The sequence below is a fragment of the Cavia porcellus genome, unplaced genomic scaffold, assembly GCF_034190915.1.
Source record: "Cavia porcellus strain 051 isolate PalLab524CR breed Dunkin Hartley unplaced genomic scaffold, mCavPor4.1 scaffold_18, whole genome shotgun sequence".
Taxonomy (NCBI): Eukaryota; Metazoa; Chordata; class Mammalia; order Rodentia; family Caviidae; genus Cavia; species Cavia porcellus.
In genome coordinates this window covers 70024146-70045455 of record NW_026947501.1, presented here as the reverse complement: position 1 = coordinate 70045455, position 21310 = coordinate 70024146, and the positions used below count along the sequence as shown (strand labels likewise).

At 55.6% G+C, this 21310-nt stretch overlaps 1 protein-coding gene across 4 annotated transcripts in view; it reads left to right on the top strand.

Moving 5' to 3' along the window:
- The first annotated feature begins 366 nt into the window (after positions 1-366).
- Crmp1 (collapsin response mediator protein 1) overlaps positions 367-21310 on the top strand; it is a 55528-nt gene continuing 34584 nt past the window's right edge. The window contains exon 1 of one of the 4 annotated variants that reach the window (XM_003464345.5): positions 367-848. In XM_003464345.5, the coding sequence (XP_003464393.1) occupies positions 468-848 (381 nt within the window). In that variant the 5' untranslated portion in view covers positions 367-467. Of the gene's footprint in view, positions 849-4256; positions 4579-8495; positions 8622-14447; positions 14484-21310 lie in introns of those variants that run through there. The other 3 variants (XM_063230181.1, XM_013146547.3, XM_063230182.1) reach the window with 3 other exon arrangements.

Below are 21310 nucleotides of genomic sequence, written 5' to 3'. Positions count from 1 at the left end.
TTGTGTGCTTGTAGTGTGTGTGTGTGTGTGTGTGTGTGTGTGTGTGTGTGTGTGTGGTGTGTATGTGCGCGCATGTACACGCACGCGGCTCACAGCCCTGGCTCCGATCGCTCTCTGTGCTCCGCCTGCGGGCGGGAGTGGAGGGTGAGCGGAGGGCACTGCGGTTCGGCCACCCACCCTCCGTGCTGCGGCTCCAGCGCGTCACCTCCCTCCCGCCCCAGCAGCAGTCCCCGCCCCCCGGCTCTTTGTAGCCCGCGCGTCGCTGGCCCGCAGCCGCGCCGAGGCCCCGCCCCGGCCTGCCCCGGCCCCGCCCCGCGCGCCGGTTCCGCCCCGCGCCCCCTCCCCGCCTCCCGGCTGCAGTCGCGCCTGGGCCGCCGCGGGCCCACACCAAGGCGCGGAGCGCGGTGCGCGGCGGAGGCGAGGACGGCGGGCGGGCTGGCGCGCGGGCCCGGCTGGCTGGGGCGGGGATGGCGGACCGAAGGCGCGCATGGAACACGGAGGACGACCTGCCTGTGTACCTGGCGCGGCCGGGCAGCGCGGCGCAGACCCCGCGGCAGAAGTACGGCGGCATGTTCGCCGCGGTGGAGGGCGCCTACGAGAACAAGACCATCGACTTTGACGCCTACAGCGTGGGCCGCCGCGGCTCGGCGCGCACGCCGCGCAGCGCTGGTCGGTTGGACGCCGTGGGGATACCCGGGCCTGGCGGCAGCGAGGACACAGCCAGCGACGTGAGCGAGCTCTCGGGCTCGGCCGTCAGCTCCCCCGGCGAGCGCGACGAGCGGCCGCCCGCGCTGCGCATCCGCTGCCCTGCGCCCCGCGACCTGCCGCTCGGCCGGGACAATGGCCAGGTACCCTCGGGGCGCGGGTGGGCCAGGCGCGGGGGCGGGCCTGCGGGGCCCTGGGCTTGGGCACCGTCGGGTCTCCGAGGTTCGGGAAGGCAAAGGACAGACCCTCCCCCACGCCCCGAGTGAGCGGCTCAGGGAGGCTCTGCCACTCAGCAGGGCTGGCCAGTGTCGTCCGCAGGAGCCCAAAGGGGCCCTCGAGGTCCGTGGTGGCTGCTGATCCGCAGCAAGAGAGACAGACGGCCTGAGAGGGGAAGTTGTGTAAAGCAGCCGCAGGGGCCCTTCAAGGGCCCTCTGGAATCTCGGCAAAGAAGGGCAGGGTTGTCCTGCGTTTGGCCGCCTATCTGTCCACCCACTTAGTCGCTGTGGACACGGCTCTGGGAGAGGGTCCGTGACTTGCCGTGGTCATACAGCTTCCAGCTGGAAAGAGCCGTTCTCGAGGGCACCTCTCGTGCTTTCCGGGGGAGGGTTTGGAGAAGGATGTGGGTCACCGGGCAGCTGGAAGCCCCACCTGCAAGTGCTGCCGTCCTCAAGGTATGTCCCCTACTCGCAGAGCACAACGCCACCGCGCCCACCTGGCAGTAGGAGTTGGAGTAGGGCTGGGATTTGAACCCCCAGCCTCGTGCCCGTATCCCCTTTCAAGGTGGGGTGGGGTCGGGGCAGCAGGGAGGGAGCCCTGAGGTCTCCCCCGCCCCAAGCTGGGGCTTCCCGGGGAGCTGGACGGATGGATGGTCGAGCCCTGGGGTGGAAGGGTGAGGTGCCTGGAAAATGGAAGTTGGAGCACCAGAGCGTGGCCCAGCTTTGGGCTTGGTCTAGCACTCAGGGTTCCAGTGAGGCTGGGTCCCCGGCTAAGTCACCCGGCCCCACCCTCCAGAAGTTCCCAGGCTGATGTTAGCGACAGATCCCTTGCAAAATTAAATTACTTAATGCCGAAAGGCAGTGAGCACTCAATAAATGTTTTGCCATTGAGTTTTATTGTTACCATTTTAATTAACCATTCTCCCCTTAAATGCTATCAGAGGCATAACGTGAACCTAGAGGGAGGAACGCTCCTTTTGGAAATCAGGGAGGGCTTCCTGGAGGCGCAGGAGGCAGGAGCCGGGCCGGCGCATGGCTGGAGCTCTCCGCTAGGTCTGCGTGATGGGCAGCAGGCGCGGGTTCCCGGGAGCTCTCCGCGGTCCTGAACTCGAGGTCCTGGGTTGGTGGTGGTGGGGCGGGTCTAAGAGTGTGGAGTCCAGTCTCCTCCTGCCACCCCTCTGGTGATTCGACCACCTTGAGGTCCTGGCTCCTAACTCACTCGGAGGCCTCAGGGCCTCGGGCGGAAGTGCTGGGGAGCCAGCCAGGCGTTTCGCCCTGCTAACCCTTGGCATCTCCACCTGCGCGTGTGGGCCGTCCACTCTCTTCCTCCCTTGAGGCGTGGTGAAGCCGCTCCGAGGCGAGAGCGCTTTGTGCGGGCCGAGGGCTGTCCCCACGGCGCGTCTCTGCCTGGGCTGTGGCCAGGGTCGCCAGCGCCACCGTGGCCCCTGGGCTCTACCCTGTATTCCTCAGGCTAGGTGGGTCGCTTCGCCTCTCCTGATGCCTCCCGCCCCTGCTCCTTCCTGTCCCCGCTCCAGTCTCCTCTGTTTTCTGTGTGGTCTCTTAGGGACCGGACAAAGGTGGCGTCTCGGGCGCGCAAGGGGCTTGGAAAGCACTCTGGGTTCAGGACTAGGACGCGGAGGGGTCTCCGGGCCCCAAGAGGATACGTTTTACTTTTTGCAGACCCAGCGGCCGCAGGTTTAGGTTTCCAGGGGTTGGGGGGGGGGGGAGGCTCTGTAGTCCAGCGCTTTGCTGCGGGTGCCCCGGCGCCTCCCCCGCCTGCCAGGCTCAGCCCCGGGAGGAGGGAGGAGGGATTACTGGGGCGCAGGCGCGCCTTTGGCGACTCTGGAGGCCAAGCGGCTGCGGCGCTTTGTACCGGCAAAGTCTGCTTGGGAGCAGCGATCTGTTTGGCCAGCCTGGAGCAGATGCTCCTCCCCTTAACTCGCACGTGGCCCTGTCCCCAGCTCGGGCTTTTCTTCCCAGTTCGCCAGACTGACCCCGAGCAATGTGCGGGCTCTAGCACCAGAGCAGGTGGAAGAGTCACGGAGGGACCCTGTTCCCACCTGGGTTTCTGCTCATTCCGGAGAACCTAGGGTCCAGCTCCACGCCGGCTTGGTGACCTAGGCGGTGGGCGGGGCCATGGCTTGCAGATTGGGCTCTGCCTCTGCTTTTGGCTCCCGGGCAGTTTCACCCCCCGCAAGCCTCTTTTCCATCTGTACCTGAGAACTTAACGCCCGGTGCTCCTGGCGGGGCTGTATGAACCTAGAACTCCAGTCCATTTCAGACTGAATCTCTGGTTCTGTGTGGCCTGCAGATCTGGCCCAGGGAATTGACCACACTAATGGAGTCCAGATTCCAGCCCAGAAGCAGAGCGCGGAGGCGCTTTACCAGGCCGGCCCAGCCTCCCTCGGGGTGGTGACTTGAAAGCAGAGCCTATGGGTCACCTCACCGGGTCCCTCGCTTTGGATTTGAGCAGAGAAGTGGCAGGGAGGAGTGGTGCTTTACTCCACTTGGTGTTTTTTGGGGGGGCTCTGTCCCGTGCTCTCAGGGGTTCCTGGGGCTCTCTCCCTCTTTCAGCGTCTTTGCTCTCGGGAAATCCATCAGGCGGTGTCCCGGCTTCCTGTCCACCCTTCCCGGGGCACCATCAGGATCACGGGTCCCTGGGGCTGGCCAGCAGTCTGCCCAGTGGCAGGGGCATCCTGTTCCTCAGGGCCTCGCCTCCCAGTACTCACTATGTGATGGGCAGGTCTGTGGGCGCCTGGTGGCCCCATGCCGGGTTGCTGGCGGCCACGACCCGATTGGGGTCTTGCCTCGACTCTGCTCATCCCCTCTGCCTGGAGGCCCTCCGGAAGGCTCGTTAGGACCGGGTGAGGAGCTGGCGGGAGAAGCCTCAGAAGAAGCGCCCGAGGGCCTGGGATGACAACCTTTTGTCTAGGGTAGAATATTCAGGGAGCAGGGCCAGCGTGAAGAAAGCTGGCGAGGGACAGGCTTGGTCCATTCGGGGAGTGGCGCAGGGGACCGAGCAGGCGGCGGAAGGAGTGGACGCAGGGGGGCGGTCGCTGCGCGCGGTCCCCGCGGGCCAGGAGTGCTCCTGGCAGCTTGGGCGGGTCCCGGCACAGGTCCACGCCGCGTCCCCACGCACAGGTGCCGGCGAGACCCTGGGCACAGGGTCGCACTCCTGTGGCGCTGCCCGCGTACCCGAAAGCTGGTTCCTGCGTTTATAAAGCGCACCCCGAAAAGCACCCCTCCCTTTCTGGGGAGCGCGGCCTGGGCCCGGCGAGGGCGCGCGCGCCGGCGGGCGGGGCGGTGAGCGGGTGTTGGAAGGGAAGCGCTTCCTGGTTCGAGCCGAGAGGGGCGAATCGGGCTCCGCGGCCGCCGGGAGGAGCTGTCTCTCCGCAGCCCCCTCCTCCCGCCCTGCCTCCTCCTCTTCTCCCGCCCTGCGCCGAGTCGCGCGGTGCTGGCAGCGGAGCGCGGGCCACAACCGGGCATCCGCGCGTGGGCATCTGGCGCCCAGCTTCGTGCACCTCCCTCCGTAGCCTACGGGCCTTTGTCACCGCGCGCGCGGGGCCGAGCGACAGCGCGATCCAGCGAGGCCGGCGCCGGGCGCAGTGCCGGAGGGACCATGTCCTATCAGGGCAAGAAGAGCATCCCGCACATCACGGTAAGCGGCCTCCGCCCGCCGCCGCGCCTGGTGGCGAGGGTGGGGGTGGTCGCCGCCGTCTGGGTCCAGATGCGCGGGTGGGGTGCGGCAGGGGCGCCTGGGAGGCTTCCTGCGTCGCCGCGGGCGGGGCGGGGCCGGTCTGGGCTTGGCTGCCCCCTCCCCCAGCCTCTGGGGACAAGGGGGGGGGAGGACGCGTGGCGGGGCGGGGCTGGAGCCTCGGGTCCCTCTCCACGGGCGTGCGGTCCCCCTCCCCCACGGGAGGTGCCGGAGGATGGCGTGGCTGAGGAGGATGCCGAGCTGAACAAAAGACGGAGGGGCACGGGGTCCGAACCCCCTCCCTCGGGCCCCGAGCGGGCTGCGGTGGGTGCGGGCCAGCTCACGGCCCTTGCATCCCCGCCCCTTGCTGAGGAAGGGGAGAGGTGAACCTCGGCTCCCGCCCCCGCCTCTGCCGGTGTTAGGAGTCCAGACCCGGCAGCGCCATGATGGAAGCTCGTCCCCACCCCTTGCCGAGGCTCTCAGCGGCCTCCTGGGCGACCCTCGTGGCAGCGACCCTGGAAGGGTTAACGGGCTGAAGCTGGACCGCCAGGCGCGGGGACCGCGGTCCGGGCAGAGCAGTTGCGCTGTGTCCCTGGGTGTGGCCGGAAACAAAGGAACTCTAATCTTCAGGCTTTGTCTGGGAGGGGAGCTGAGGGCGAAGCGGTCAGGGCCGGAGGCCCCTACGCGGTTCCCTTGCGGGCATCAGAGTCCAGCTCAGGGATGGCCTGCATCTGCACAGGCGGTGCCCCTGAGGCTACTGCGGGAGTGGTGTAATTCCCAGGGGTGACTCCTGCGGTGTGGGGTGGGAGACCCAGCCTGCTCTGGGGGCACAGTTGTGGCTGACCTGGGGACAGCCCCCTGGGCCGCTGTGACAGGGCAACCTGGGGTTCGGGAGGGACCTGGCGTTTTCCACGTGCCTGCCAGGGCAGTGCAACACTTGTTCTTTGAGGGAGATTTTGCCAGCTTGAAGCGCCGGGAGGCTGGATCCGGGAGGGGGTGCAGGTAAGGGAAAGGCTATGCGGGACTTGGGCCATTGCTTCACCTTCACTGCCTCGTGTTGGTCCCAGCTGGGCTCAGTATTGAGCTCCCAACTCCCTACTGATCACGAACAACTTCAGCTCTTGGCCTCTGTTGAGTTCCTGCCCAACGTGTGGCCCCTGGTACCAGGGACCCCACCGGTCTATCTATCTCTATGCTCAGCTATTGTAATCCTAAATATTATGTACAGTCATCCAAGTATTCTAATCCTTTTCCAGTTTTCCTCACCATCCAAAAGGTTATATTTGTAATCCCACTGAGACGTTATTGGAATCCCAGCAAGTTAATTCCAATCTACCACCTCCAATGCAACCCACAGCTTGAGTAAAGACACCAAGACAGATTTCAAGTTGAGGGCAGCCAAGGGGTCCTAAATCCAATCCCAGTGAGGGTGCGTGGACAAAGGCCCTGATCCTAGGCCTCTCCCAGCATTTATTATCTTGTGAAGAAGGGGGGTGGCTCAGGGATGGGTGACAGTGAGGATCCAATTAAGGTAGCTGAATTGTTTTGGGGGGCTGTTGCTTTGGTTATTGATATGTAAACTCTTGTGTCCTGGAGAGTCCTAGCCTCTTTATCTTGGGGCTCCTACCCAGTTGACATTCCCGGAGCTATTAGCTCTAACATCCCACTGTGTTTATATGGAGAAGACTATGGGAGGACACAGGACTGTCTGTCTGTCTGTCAGCTTTAGAGATTACATACCAGCACCTTGGCGAGCCTTATTTGTAATGCTTAGAGCCAGTTGAAGAGAGAAGGGAGTACCATAGCCAGCTCTCTACATATCAGTATAATTAAATAAGTCTCCAAGTAATCAGAGGTACAGTAATTGCTTTGCAGTCAAGCGAGACTTGGGAGTTGTCTCCCACACTCAGTCCTCTGAGACACAGGGTGATTTGTAAACAGTTGGCAAATAATCCACGGAAGGAATGTGGGGATCCCAGGTCAGGCCACACAGGAAGAAAGTGTCCCTCTCTTGGGACACTGACCTCTGGGAGAGCTAAGGCTTGTGATGGATTTGCGGGTGATACATGGACTGCTGAGGCTGGAGCCTTGAGCTCCTCAAGCGGTGTGCCTGAGGCAGGTCTGCGCCCTCAGGATGCCAGATGGAGATTTGACAGATGGTCTCGAGGCAGTCTGTGGGAATGCTGCCCTTGAGGGGTACAGCTCTCCGCCTACCCGGCCTCGGTGCCCTCCCTGTTGGGAGCCTCTGCCGTGGAGAGGAGCTGCCCAGCCTTTCACACTGGATAGCTCAGGGTGTGCAGGGCTCTGGCATCTCTCAGTACCTTGGTGCTGTCACTGTCATAGAGGGTCCCTGGTGGTACTGCCGAGCATCCTCGGCTGCCCCGACAGCTTTGGGTGTGTTAGGTTCCCTGGCCTAGAAAGGCTACCTTCTGGTCCTTTGAAGGAAGCAAGAGGCTACTCTGTGGGTGAGGGAACCCCAGGGATGGCTCATAAGCCCGGTGGGAGCACAAGGAGTATGTGTAACCCGGAAAGGGGCTCCGGTTCACATCACCTATCCCAGCCAGAAAGGTCTGTGAGTTTTAAGGAGAAATTAGAAATCCAGATGGGATGGACTCAGATGGGGCTTTGCATGGATCCTACAGCTGCCTGAGGGCCTTTTGCTAATAACACACATGTGACAGGGGCCAGATTCCCTCCATAAATGCCATTACGGCCTTCCAGATACTGCCTCCCTGCCTGGCCTGGCCTGCAGCAGTCCTGGGTGAGTGAGCAGTAATAATCAGCACCAGGTCTGTGCAGGGCACGGAGCTGGGCCCTGGGAATGGGTGACCTCGGCCTCAGCCATGCAGACTTAGCAGTGACTGACATCTAAGCCTGAAATGGCCTTGGAAGGTGGTGAGGTGCAGAGTGTGGAGGAGACCCCAGCAAGGACACTCAGCTTAGTCCTGAGAGGTGGAGGGGACAGGGAGCAAGGTGTGGAGAGCCAGGCTTCCGGGGGCAGTGGGGGGAGTGGACCCTACCCTCAGCTCTGTGTGTCGCTCTGCATTGAGATCGAGCTGTGCACCCTGTGGAGAGAGCTGGGGTGTTAGGGTTAAGATGAGGTTCCTGTGAGTAAATAGAGGGAGAAGGCGCAGCTCTCACCTGTAGCAGCGGGTCCCATTCCAGATCAGTCACTGTCCGCCCTCTGAGTCTCTCTGCTGACCCACTTAAATATGGGGAAGAAGATCCCAGCCTCACCAGATCCCCGGAACACCCAGATGGGTACCTGCATTGGGAAAAGAATGGGTTCAAGATGGAGTCCGGTATGGGTAAAGACTCGGAGGCGGGTTGATAGAATTAGGAGTTCTCCTGCTCAGGTTGGGGTGGCAGCTGTGCTACCTTCTGCTCTTTTCCTGTTTCTGCCAGTTTCTGAGGATGTGGACCGGCCTGGCAGAGAAGGAGGAAGGGAAGAGTGCAGACATTTAGCTTCTGCCCCCAAGGACTGTTTAAAATATTGAAGAAGCTCTCTTCCTTTGTAGCTTTTTTATTTCTTTTAATGAATGGTCCCACTGGGGATTAGCCTCCCGGTGTCTAGGTGCCCACTGCGCATAAGCAAGCAGAGCATCCTGGGTGTGGCTCTGGGCAAACAAAGGCGTGTGGTTTTTATGGCCCTGCAGAAACACCTGGCTCCAAACTGAGCCACCAAGGGGGAGGCTTACTCTGTGTGTGTGTGGGTGGGGGGGGCAGTTCCCACATCACTGTGGTCACAGCTAGTACTGCTACATATAGAACCTTGCAGGCGCTGCTCACGCCTGCCCTTGCACCTCTGTAAATGCCTTGAGACCCACCTTCAGAATGACCTCCTGGCTCACTGACCTGTTTCTCAGGCCTTGCTATAAGGAAGGCAGCTGCGGCGACTCATCCTGGTTTCCCAGATGTGGCCTGGAGTTCGAAGACGGCCAGTGGCTAATCAGAGTCTTGCCCGGGGCAATGGGGAAGGCTCCATATTCAAGTTCACTTTCAGGAGGGTGAGTGAAGGGTGGCTCCACCTGCTGAGCAAAGTGCTGGGTTCCCTGTGTGTGTTTGTAGCTGGGCATGTGTCTGGTGTGTGATGGGTGTTTATGTTCTCAGATGCTAGTGGGTGTTCAGCAGACAGGGAAGAAGGCTCCTGCAGTGGGACTTGCATCTGGCTGAATCCGTTTCTCTAAGGTGCAGAAGAGTGGGAAACCCTGCGGGCCCAGGCGCGTTCTGTGTGGCGTGGGTTTCCTCCCTGCTCCCTGCGCCAAGGAGCTTGAGTGCCTGCAGACACTGTGAAGTCAGACGCAGGCTGAAGAGTGGAATTGAGCCTCCCAGCAGAGTGCAGAGCAAACCTGCCAGGGACCAGAACACTGAAGGGGTCACAACTGGACGGACACTGACTCAGACCTTCTGTCATCCAGCCAGAGTGGAAAATTCCCAGAGCAGTGAGGAAGAAGTGGGTTGTATTCTAAGGAAGATTTTTGTTGAAAGCAGATTCTTAAAAAGTGTCTCAGAGGGAACATAACAGTGGTAACGAGTTATAACATCTCTCCGGTACAATTGTGCCACTGTCACCCCAAATGCTTGTTTCTTGTAATTAACTTGGTCAAGCCTTCACTCGAGGGACCACATCCCTAAATGTGCCAGGTGTATTGTCAGTGACAGGTGAGAGTTTCTTGTCCCAAACTCTTTCTTCCAATCTTTGAGGAAATGAAAGTTCAGAGTCCAGCTCACCAAGTGCTGGCCACGTATCTTTTTGGTTCTTTGACATGGGCAAGGCCCCTTGGGAGCTTGAAGTTGTGCACACAGGGAGTAAGCAAAGGCTGGCTAAAGGACCAGTCGCATCAGAGCACAGGTGCTAGAGGGCTCGGAAGAGAGGATCCCGCATGGGCAGAAGCGTGGAGGTGGCTCTGCTGGGTACAGCTCGGTGCTCAGTGCTGGGTAGGCGGGGACATCAGGGATGGGACCTGGGGTCGGGAGGAGGATGACCCAAGGAGAGGGAAGGTTTCCCACACAGCTAGTTCAGGAGGCGAAGCACCTGGGGGAAAGGTGGGCAGATTTTGTAGGGCTTTGGAAGTCAGGCAAGATGTACCCACGCTGATGGAAGAAACCTGCGTTCTCATCTTGGCTGTGTGATTCCATGAGCTACTTTTTCTCTCTGTGTCCATTTCATCCTCACAAATGTTTTTACTTATTTATTTTTTTGGATATCAAGGGTCAAACTCATGACCACACATTTGCAAGGCAGGCTCTTGTGCCACTGAGCCAAATCGCCAGCCCCCTGTCCTCACAAATTTATGTTTGTAAAATGAGAAGAATTATCATAGTTTATAGGATTTTTCCCCTGTAAGGGACAACATATGTAAAATTCTTATAATATTGCGCGAGGTAAGTGCAATGTGAGACAGTGTTATTCTTACTCTGGGGCAGTGTGTTCATTTGGTTCTGTGGCACACAACCACAAGATCTCAACAGCGTCTGTTTGTTTCTTGTTCATGCTGTGTGAGGCTTTAGGTAGCTGTACCTTTGCCCTACTGCTGGCTGATGATGGCTCAGTTGAAGTGTCACCTCATCTTGAGACCCAGGTGAAAGGAACAGAAGAACACGAGGCCCTGGCAGCAACCTGACCTGTGCTCAGGAATTTCTGCTCACATACGGCCTGTTTCATATCTGATCTTGGTCCTCTGGGCAAAGTGCATCCTGTGTCCCAGTCTTGGATCAATGCAGAGGAGCCCTGATTGAGTCTTTCTAGAGGAGTCATGAGCATTGTGTGCAAAAGTTCTGCTATGACAGGGATGCTAAGAAGCACCTGCTGACACCGATGCTGAGGTGGTCAGGAAGCGAAGGCCTGACCAGGGAAAAGAGGGCCAGATTTGATTATTAGAGTAACTGAAAGCCAGAAAAATGCAAGACATTTCAGTAACAGCCTCTGAGCCCACGCAGGGGTATGCGGACAAAAATCTCCAGATGTGCTGCTAAAAGCTGTGTTTGCAGCATGGTTTTAGCATATCTGTCATGTGTGGCCTGGCACACCCACAACAGGGAGGTGCTGAATTCTATTCTGATTTGCGGTGAGTGAAAAGGAGTGGTGCCCTGGAAAGGGGACTTCAGATGACTTTGCCCCTGAGCTTTTAAGAGGAGGGCAGGGCAGTGGACAGCGCTATGGTGCTGAAGAGTGAACCAGGGCAGCCAGGGCTGTTTGTTACCATTGAAAGCTCTGAAAGGAGGGGCTGGGGATTTAGCTCAGTGGCATAAGCGCCTGCCTTGCAAGCAGGCAGTCGTGAGTTCGATCCCTGGTACCGATAAAAACGAAAAAGACAAAAAAAAAAAAAAAAGAAAAAAGAAAAGAAAGCTCTTGAAAGGTTCGCCATCACCAGGCTAGCAGCTGCTCAGGGTTCCAGGAGAGACAGAGACATTATGGGAAGGAGAGTACGATCATGGTGTGGACTTTATCAGTGTCCTTTGGTCTTTAAACCTCCAAGAGTCTTGCAAAGAAAATATTCTTTGTCCCCAAGAGATGTAATAACCAAATCACAGCTTTGCTTTGAATTAATGAGCCTGGTTTGAATGGATGTGGATGAGTTGGGTGCTGGGGTGCTTTGTGGCAAAGATGAAGTGGAAACGAGCAGGCAGGTAGAAGGAGAAAATGGTAGATTTGGAGATAGGGGCTGCAACCCTGCTGTGCCATGGACTTGCAGAGCTTTCTCCTGGACCAGGCTCACCTTTGTTGGTCTTCAGCCTCTATGGAGCATCCTTCCTCCCTCCTGGGGCTGGGATTGTGAGCACTCCCACCTTGGCATCTGTGGTTCAACTCCTGTCCATCTGCTCTACTTGACTCTAAACACATGGAGTATTGTGACTGTGTCTGTCCTGAGTTCCGCCCCTGGGGTGCCCTTACACATGTGCATGCCAGGGATTCACAGCAGGGACTCACACAGCGGGTCTGGAAGAATGGAGCTGAGATTGCAAACTGTGGATGAGGCCGTGGCTGCACCTGCATTTGGTCTTCCTCAGCACGCCTGGCTGTGTAGGGTTAGTGTCTAGGTAGTTACCAGCCAGAGGAGAGGGAGTGGCAGGAAGGCTTGGAGCTCAGAGAAGCGAGGAGCAGGACAGCAGACCTAGCGGCCCATGAAAGTGTTTCTTCCTTACCAGGGGACTCTGTTTTCCAAAACTGACCCAGGTTTTTATCCCTCATCAAGCATGATTTACAGGCAGTGTTTGGATTTTCCTTTCCTTCTCTTTGTGTGACTTTTTTATCCGTATTTTATTTATCTGTATTTTACATCTTACTGCTCTCCACTGAGACACAATACCTGACACCCACAACTTAAAACATGACAATTTATTTTGGCTCTCAGTTTGTAGAGGTTTTAGTCCATAGGTGTCCAGATCCAAGGCAGGGTGGCATGGACAGAGTAGCATCACAGTCGAGAAATCAAGGGAGGAGAAAGAGAACAGATCTTTCCAGGCTGCACCCCTAGTGGCTCACCTCCTTCAACCAGGCTTCCCTTCCTAACATCATACCAAGCTGTAAATTGTAGCCCCATGAATGTCCAAGTGTCTCTCAAAAGCCCCACCTCCAAGCACAAGAGGCTTTGGGGGGGGGCATCTAGATATAAACTGGAACACTTTGTTTCTGCATATGGAGCACAACAACAACAACAACAACAACAATAATAACAATAATAAAAATCTTTAATCATTGGGTGCCAGTTTTTAACATGGTTTAAAACTTCCTAGCATCATCATCTTTTTTGAGAAACTGAAGGAAAGCAATTTTTCTTGTGCTTTCTTGAGTGTCTGAACACTGATGATGGGGTACAGAGCATTTGATCTCATAGGTCACCCACACTGTTCAGTGGGCGCAGTGCCTTTCCTTTATCCCACACAGTCCTCTGAAGTTGGCTCCTTGACTGGCTCCGTTTGCGGCTGGTGAAACTACTGCCTACCACGATATGACCCTCGCCCAAGGCCTCGTGGGTGGGAGCTGTAGGAGTCAGCTGGCCTCCGGGTGCTGAGTGGAGGGTCTCACGGTCTCCTGGGATGTGCGATGTAAAATGAGCTGCAAGATGAACACCAGGAGTGAGTGCTGGAGTCAGGACATTGGCTGTGTCGGGCGAGGCGGAAGTCACTGGGCACAGTGCATCCGGCAGGCTATCAGGCCACAGCAAGGCTGTGGCTGATGGCACAGCTCTGCGAAGTGCAGTTTCAGGAGCTGAAGGACAGTGAGAGGACATATGGGAGTCCTGGCTGAAGGGCAAGGTAAGGTGTGGAGGAGTCTAAGAAGGGCACATTGCCCTACAATTGAGCAGAGGTGGAGCAGGGTTGCTTTTGTGTTTCAGAAAGGTCACTCTGGCTGTCAGGTGCAGGCACAAGATGGACCACAGGGAACCAGGTGGTGAGGGCCGCCCTGGGGAGGTGCAGGAGAAGGTGGGAGTCCGCTGATGGCTGCAGAACAGGTGCAGCCACACCGGGCAGAGCTCTGAGTTTGAAGTGTGCTCTGTGCAGTGTGCACGTTGGCAGCTCAGTCCCCATCCAGCGGTGCTGGGAAGCAGAGATCCTGAGTTCGGGGGCTCACCCTCATGAGTGGATGAATGTGGTCACTGTGGGGCTGGGCTCATTAATGCAAGAGCAAACTCTTTCAGCAGTGACATCCACCCCTCTGCCTCTCTTGACAGTGTGCTGTCATGCTCTTCTGGCCTGAGGACATGGTGCAAAGTTCACAGATGCAACATGCTTTTGGATGCGTGAACTGAATAGATGTGTATTGTTTGTAAAGTCTCCAGGCTCGGGTGCTCTGTTAGAGCAATCAAAATGGACCCAAGAAGTTAGAGAAAAGGGGAAGAGAAGCAGCATTTTAATAAGATTTAGCAAGGATTTTTAAAAAACATCTCGTTTTTTTTTAAAGTGCTGTTTAAATCATTGGGTTTCTAGAATCCCTTGAAATCATAGATGGGGAACTGAAACATGGAGGTGAAGCTGTCCGCGTTGCCGGGCCAGGAGGTGGGGCCGGTGTGGAGCCCAGCACTCTGGCCCTGCACGGTGTTCTCAGTGCCCCGGTACATGAGTGTTCAGTAAGAGGGAAAGCAGGAAGAGTGCTGGCTTGCAGGAGACGTTGCCTGTGTCAGGTCGGTTAGGTTAACGGTATTCACTGCTGTACCCTGAGAGTCTGTCCAGGATTTCAGAGCCCTTTTGGTGGTCCCTGAATATCCCAGGTCCAGCCAGCTTCCAGGCCTGGCTCTACCATCTCTCAGCTCTGTGTTCTTGAGAAAATCCCTCCACCTTTCTGAGTTTCCTGATTTGTACCAGTTGTGCATGTGGCCCGAGGAAGTAGATTTTAGGATGAAAAGTGAGAAACCCATTGAATGCAGAGCTGAAGTTCAGTCTGAGTAGAATTTTCTTGAAGGCAAAGTCGTCCTGTTTAGGTTTCTCCCTGTGAGCCGAGAAGCAGAGATGAGATTGCAGAGATGGCTGGGGATGTGGATGGCCATCCTGCTGGCAAATTGAGGGCCCCCCAGTCCTGAGGTCCTGAGAGAAGTGTGTTATTTTTTTTTGAGAAGTGTGTTATTTTAAAAGTCAGGTCATCCATGGGGACTTTTTCCTCAGCACTTACAGGTGTGAGGGGCCCAGACCTGATGTGATAACAACCTGCAGTTGTTATGGAAATCGGCCCACATTCCTGGGGGTCACCTGATTTCTAATTCATCACCACTCTGCTGCCCACCCAGCAAGGAGGGAGTCCTGTGTTAAATCAGCCTCGCACCTGTGCTACTTCCAGGGCTGCTTCCGTAGATGGTGTGGCAGAGAGGTCCAGACTGGCAGGCTGTCCCCTGGGGCATGGTCAGAGGCACATGGGACACTTCTGTGAACAGGTGAGTGTGCAGCTGGGCCGTGTGGCTGGGCTTGCCCTTGCAGGGAGGATGAGTAGGCAATCAGTGGGGGTCCCAGGGTGTGGTATGGAGGTACTCTGCTTGGCAGTGTTAGGATCCAAACCACTTAAAGTCATAGAACCTCTCAGGCGATTCTTGTGGCCTCCATAGTGTACCAGTTCACTCTGATGCAGTTGTGCTGCATAATAAACATCCGCCTCTTAATTCCTGGCTGACAGCAATAGATAATTTGCAACCTCAGAGTCTGTGGGTGACGGAGGCTTAGTGGAGCTCAACCACAGTTGTCTGTAGGCTTCTATTTGAGTTCACTGTGTGCCTGGAACTGTTACTCTTGATGTGACATCTTCATTAGCCTAAGGAACACCAAGCAGATAGAGCACAAGTTCTGGCTGTGTGTGGGTGGATCATGGGAGTGTGACCTTGTTTGGAGTCTACCTGGTCCTTCCTTTCTAGCTCCAGTCCCCCACTGCCCAGCCACCATGAACTAAGCAGCTTTGCTCCGCCTACCATTTTCCCATCATGCTTCATGATGAGCTAGCTTAGCATGGACTGAGCCCCCTGGAACCATGAGCCACATAAATCTCCTCATTAAGTTGTTGCAGAGACAGGAAAGCTGACGGGTACAGCTCATTATGTCTTTGGAGTGTCACTCCTTGGCAATATAGTTTCCATGGGGTGGGGCACAGACTTCCAAGAAGGAAAGCTGAAACCCACTTGCCTCTTAAAGCTTGTGCTGGAACCGGTGCCCTCATGGCCCCTTCTCCTGTGGGTCAGGACAATTTACACGGCGCATATAGTGTTACCAGGGCAGGCAGCTGCACTGTGCCCACGTTGGGGCTTGGCACAGTCACTGTACAGTGTACATGAATGACCCCTTCTGCCACAGAGAGCCCACACCAACCCTGCCTGAGTGTGTTTGTCACTGTACAAACACTCCTAGCTCTAGCATCAATCTGGTAAACAAAAATGTGGATAAAGACACCTGATGTGGGGTTAATACTAGACAACCTGGAGTGCTCATTGTGAGGACACGCTAGGCCATGGTGCCATGCTGTGGGTTGTGCATGTGGGGGGGATACCCGTCTACCCCACTGAGTTTCTGAGCTGCACTTGGGAGCTTTGGTATCACTGGCTTTCAGGGATTTAAGCAACAAATAACAGAATTCACTTTCTTTCTCTCAGAATTCATTTTTCTTTCTCTTAAGAGAAAGTGGTTTGGATTCACTCACATTTAGTGCTTAGGTAAGACATGTCTCCACCAAGATGTGGCTTCCCCAGTCTTTTTTTTAATATTGCCAGGATCAGCTGGCCACTTAGTCACCCTGGGCTGTCCTCCACATTCCAGCCTCGTTAGAGTCTGTGACCTTTTGTTAACCCTCATTCAGTGGCCTCAGATTCCAGGCTCTGCATTAGTGGGCATCGTGGGGAAGGGGACTGAGGGGCATGCCCCACTGCAACATCCTGGGGAGGGGAAATTTAAGTAATGGGAGGCGACGATGAAACGTGAAAGCATTGGATGCCAACTGCACCAGGGGTGGCAGCATCATTATCAAGTAGGCTCACTGGGTCGCCATAGCAGCGCCTGCCTGTGTTTCAGGACCACAGACAGCGCCTGTCGGGTCCTCTCCTAAAAGCACACCTGGGGCTTTCCAAAGGCTGAGTCCATCCTGTGAGTGTTTAATTAAGTTTATCGTGGGAGAAGACACATTGCTGTTACTCCACTCAGAGTGCTTCTTGCTGGGAACACACTTGTCTCGTGGTTCTCCCTACGCTTCCAGGGGGCCTGGCAGGCTCTTCTTGTCTTCGGTTGTGCTGTCCTGGCCATCTTGAGGTACCGAACCCATTCAGAGCAGTTCCCTTTCATGGTCATTTGGCTTTGGGGAAGAGCGGGAAGTCGCAGGGTGCCAGATGCAAGGAGGTATGTCGTGGATGAGGACACAGTGTCAGGGTTGTGCGGCTGCCTTTCTGTGGGATGGCACCCGGCAACAGCTGGTCACACCCCATAAAGACAGAAAAGAGGGCTTCCTAACTGCATTGGAAAGTGGCAGAAATGATGGGAGAACTGTGTTCAAAGTGAAGGACGCACTTTGAGGGGCTCAATCGTAAAACTTTTTTTTTCTGTCTTTTTGAGTTCACTATGTAGTTCAGGTTGGCTTTGAACTCACTTTGCAGCCCAGTCTGGCCTCAAACTCATAGCGATCCTCCTGCCTCAGCCTCCTGAATGCTGGTATTAAAACATCTTTTCCTGCAATAACATTTTAAAATTTAAGCACTCACCACACTCTTTGGCCATCCCTCGTATGCATGAGCATCCCTCGTATTTTGCTGGAGCATTTCTCTTCTCCCTGTTTTTCCAGTTTCATGAATTCGTACTCATGTCCCGGCCCTCAGCCTACATAGTCCCTCCCCTGTGACCCAGCCACTGTCCGTCTGCCTCTGTAATCACAGGTTTGTCTCTGCTATTTTCCAGACTGCCAGAGCTGCTAAGTCGGTGATTTCTGTAAGTGTTGGTTTGCTGAGAACAGCTCCTCTCCTGTTCTCCTGAGGACTCTCAGGCCTTCCTGGGTTTCACGCACCTCTCAGGCAGCCTCTGCACTGTGCGGGAGGGTGGGGACCGGGGGCCTCTTCTGCTGCAGGAAGACAGTGACATGCAGAGGCTTCTGGTTCTCCCGCCCCAGCCCAGCCAAGGCTGAGTGTTGTTTATTCTGCTGCTGTGGGCTGAGAATCCTTGGTCCTTTAGAGGCTTAGTGTTTGTGAAAAGGATGAGACAGCTTAGCGGCATCTGCCCTCCTCAAGTAGGTCTGGTGGGAGGTGGTGGTGGCTTTGGAGACGCTGCCCTTGGCCTTGCCTGCCCTTCCCCTCTGACTCCCAAGGCCCAGTAGACGAGCCTAGGCGAACCCCTGTCACCCGTGTCACCAGGCTTTGCCTTTGATGTTCTTTTGTCCCCAGCTAATGGGGTGAGGCTTCTAGGAGTCTTACAAGCAGAGAAGGTGCTTGATTTTGGTCCATCTAATTGTGTGTGTAGGATAAGGGACTGCACCCAGGACCTTGCACTGAGTTTACACCGCGCCCCTGCCTTTTTGAGACTGAGTCCCACTAAGTTGCCAAGAAGTTCAGGCTGGGCTCGGACTTGTAGTCCTCCTGCCTCAGCTCCCGTTGTGCTAGGATTATAGACCCGCACCACTATTCCTGATTTTCTTCCATTTGTGTCATTCTTTATCTCACCTCTTGTCTCTCTTCTTTTTCCCTTGTTTCCTGTCTGTCACCCACCTCCCCACTGGCTCAGCCATGCCATGGAGACTGTGGCCGGCTCCTGGGGGTGGAGAGATCGCAGGCTGCAGGCCCTGGGTGTGCCCAGCTGAGCAGAGATGGACAGTGCTCAGAGGCCATGAGGAGCCCTGGGCCTGGGTGTTGCAGGGCACCTGTACACCTCTGCAGGGGGAGTTGGTTACCGGGAGAAAGATTCACCTCCCTGGAGAGTTCCCTGGTCCCTGTGCCCCCTAACATTTTTATCTTTTATTTGTCTTTCAAGCTTCCTTGGAAATGTTTGGTAAGGGAATGTCCCACCCTTGGGAGTGTGGCTATCTGCTCTGTGGTTGATCATGTCACAGCCTAGTGTGTGAATCTCTGGGCCCATTTTGGGCTGTTTTCCTAAGGCGGGATTGTAGCGGTCAGTGCTGGGTCGCAGGACAGGAAATCAGGGTCTCGGTGCACCTTGCCACTCTGTCCCTAGGGGCTGAGAAGCCCCAGTTTTGAAGAGGCTGAAGATGATAGGTCCAGAGATGGTTCTGTGTTCGAGTTCTTCCTGGAGAAGGGAAGTGCTTCTCTTCCACCCTCGGAGCTGAGAGTCCCCAGGCCTGACCCCTGAGGCCTCCACAGATTCCCCACTCGGAGGCCATTTAGATGTCATTTGTGTTGTGGGTTCAACATCTGCAGATTCACCATAGGTTTAAAATGTTAGGAAAAAAATTGCCCCTGAAATGAGCAGAGTTTTTCCTTGCTATCCATCCCCTAAGCAGAATGGCGAGAGGGCTGGGTGCATAGTGTTTACCCCCTAGTGGGTGTCATAAGGGTTTAAAGTCCCAGTCAGGTGCTTGCAGGTCAGATGAAAATACTACACCAGTCGCTCTCAGGGGCCTGAGCATCCAAGGACTTTGGTGTCTGTGGGTGGCTCTGGAGCCGGTACCCGCAGGGGCTGGGGACTCTGATGCTCTCCGCAGCTACTGTGCGTGCCCCCTCCTCCTTCCCTGTCTCTGGAGTCCTGTTCACCTTGGCCGTGTTGCTGATCATAGCATAAGCCCATGAGTTTGGAGGGAGACCCTCTCCCTGTCCCTCCACCTCCTCTCACCCGAGTTGTGAAGGCCTGGGCACCCCTGCTAGGTGTGCACAGCCCTGCCTGAAGCACTTGTTTGTTTATGAAGTGCTCCAGCTACAGGGAATGGTGGGAGTCAGCAGGTAAACTGCTGCTGAGATGCACACCCGCTAGGTGTGTAAAACACTTTACACACATGTGTACAACCCAGGGCCTTTGCACTGAGGTATGTCCTAGGCCTTTTTATTGTTTACTCTGAGATAAAGTTTTGCTAAATTGTTAAATTGCCCAAGCTGTGCTCAAAATTGCATTTTTCCTGCCTCAGCCTCCTAGAGTGCTGGGATGACAGACCTGTGCTGCCTCTACTAGATCATTCTGGTTTACAACTGGGGAAACTGAGGCCTGGGGCAATTAAGTCACGTGAGTTCTGAGCAGGATAGAAATTGTAGCCTCCATCTGTCTGAAGGAACATCTGCTCCTACCCCTTCCTGACCCCAGGACGCAAGCCAAGCCTGGCGTGATTCAGTTGGGTCCCCGCCGTCATGTGGGAGAGGCTGGCGGTCTCTGGCACGCGATCAGATTCAGCTGCTAGATTTTTGTTGAATTTTTCATGAGAGATTTTATTTTCCTCGTAGCCTATAAATAGTGGCTTCTGCACTAAGCTTTGCCTTTGTTCACATCTGCTGTTTACTGTGCACTGCAGACAGTGATGTCATTGTTCTAAATGTACCAGTTTTGTTTTAAAATTTAAAAATGTATGTACATACAGAGCACATATTTTAAATGTATATAGTGAAATTCACTCCCCTGCTGTGCAGTTCTGTGAGGTTTTGCTCAGGAAGTAGGGAGCCTTACATGTGAAGTGTTTGCGGCCAGGCCTCAGGGTGTCCCTACCCTCCATCTGTTGTGGGCATCATGGATTCTAGAGCATAAAAATATTTTCAAATGCCTCGGCGTGTGGTTGGGTGGCCCATCTGGGCAGGGAGCTAGGAAACCTGGAGTCTGACCTGCGTCCTGGTTGCTTTCATGAAGTTGGAGGCCACACCTGTTCCCCAGCACCATTTCTATCCAAGGTCAGGCCAAGTCCGGTGCAGACAGGCGGTTGCCAAGGACTGGAAGACACCTTTCCTCTGGTGTCTGCTGTGGAAAGGACCCAGGCCGTGGAGGGAGCTGAGCTTTGGGGAGCAGGGACTCGGGTCTTCTGCTGGTTCTTTGCTGCATGTTGCACATGGTGGAGGGAAGGCTCTGGAAGCCTGGCCACAGACCAGCATTACTTTCTGTTGAAGGCAGCATCTTCTTAACGCTGCACCTGGGGATCCCGTTCTGAGACCAACAGCCCCTGAGCTTGGGCGCTGCAGGACACGCTTTGAAAATTCTGATTAAAAGGCAAAGGGACAGTTAATTTCAAGAAAGAAAGTGAGGCAGTCACATCAGCTTTTGCTTGATTATGAGTTTATTTTATTTTAATTTTTGGAACTATATTGGCCCCCAAGATGCTCCAAGAGTCGAACTGAGCCCCACCATCGAGGAAGTGCAGAGTGGCTGAGGCAGCTTTCCTGGGGTGTGGTGCACCGCCTGCCCCTTGTCAGGCTGGGCCAGGAAAGCTTAGTGACATGATGAGGCCACACTGCCACTAGGGGAGCCAGGCTCTGGAAGCCCATGCCAGCTGCTGTTGATAGAATGTTTTCCTGCTTTCTGCTCCAGCCTCTTTGTGCTTCCTGGACAGGCAGAGGCCAGGCCTCCTCTTTTCCTGGGTCCTGGAATATCTTCCAGAGCCTGGTGGCCTCCCTACTGGGCAAGCACACCCTATGGCTGGCTTCTATCTTAGTAAAATGGGCAAGTTTTGGACCATGAAAGGATGGATGGATGGATGATGGATGGGTACCAAGAATATATGTATGCATGTCTGATGTATGGTAAATGAAGGATAGACCGGCTGGCTGGCTGGCTGGCTAGGTGCCATGGACAGATGGATGGGTGGATGAATGGGGTTGTGGGTTGGTAACTAGTGGTCAACTTAAATGCCAGTGTGGTGCTGAGCATGGACGGTCCATCTGAGAACCATTTTCAGCATGAAAAGGAGACTTGGAGAGGCAGAGTAGTGTTGTGGGTTCTCCTAAGTGTTGTTGCCATTTGGAGCTGTTGGCTCTCCTGGAGAAATCTCTCATGGTCAGTTTCCCTGATACAAATTTGGCCATTATTATCAGAGGAGCTCAGGACCTTGTCACTGAGAGTGGGTCACATTAGGGCAGCCCTGGTCCTTATTTTGAGCATTGCTTCCTGGCTCCAGTGTAGAACCCTCAACCTACTGGCACAGCTCCTTCATCCCACTGAATAGACTTTCTAAGTGTCCACTACTGACTTTGGACCTTCCCAGCACAGATCCACAAAACAGACTTTCGTGAATCTATCAGCTTACTGTGTTGAGAGCTAGGACATGGGCCAGGGGTGTAGGATCTGCCAGTGGGCACAGTGTGTGGGGTTTGAAATGGGGCAG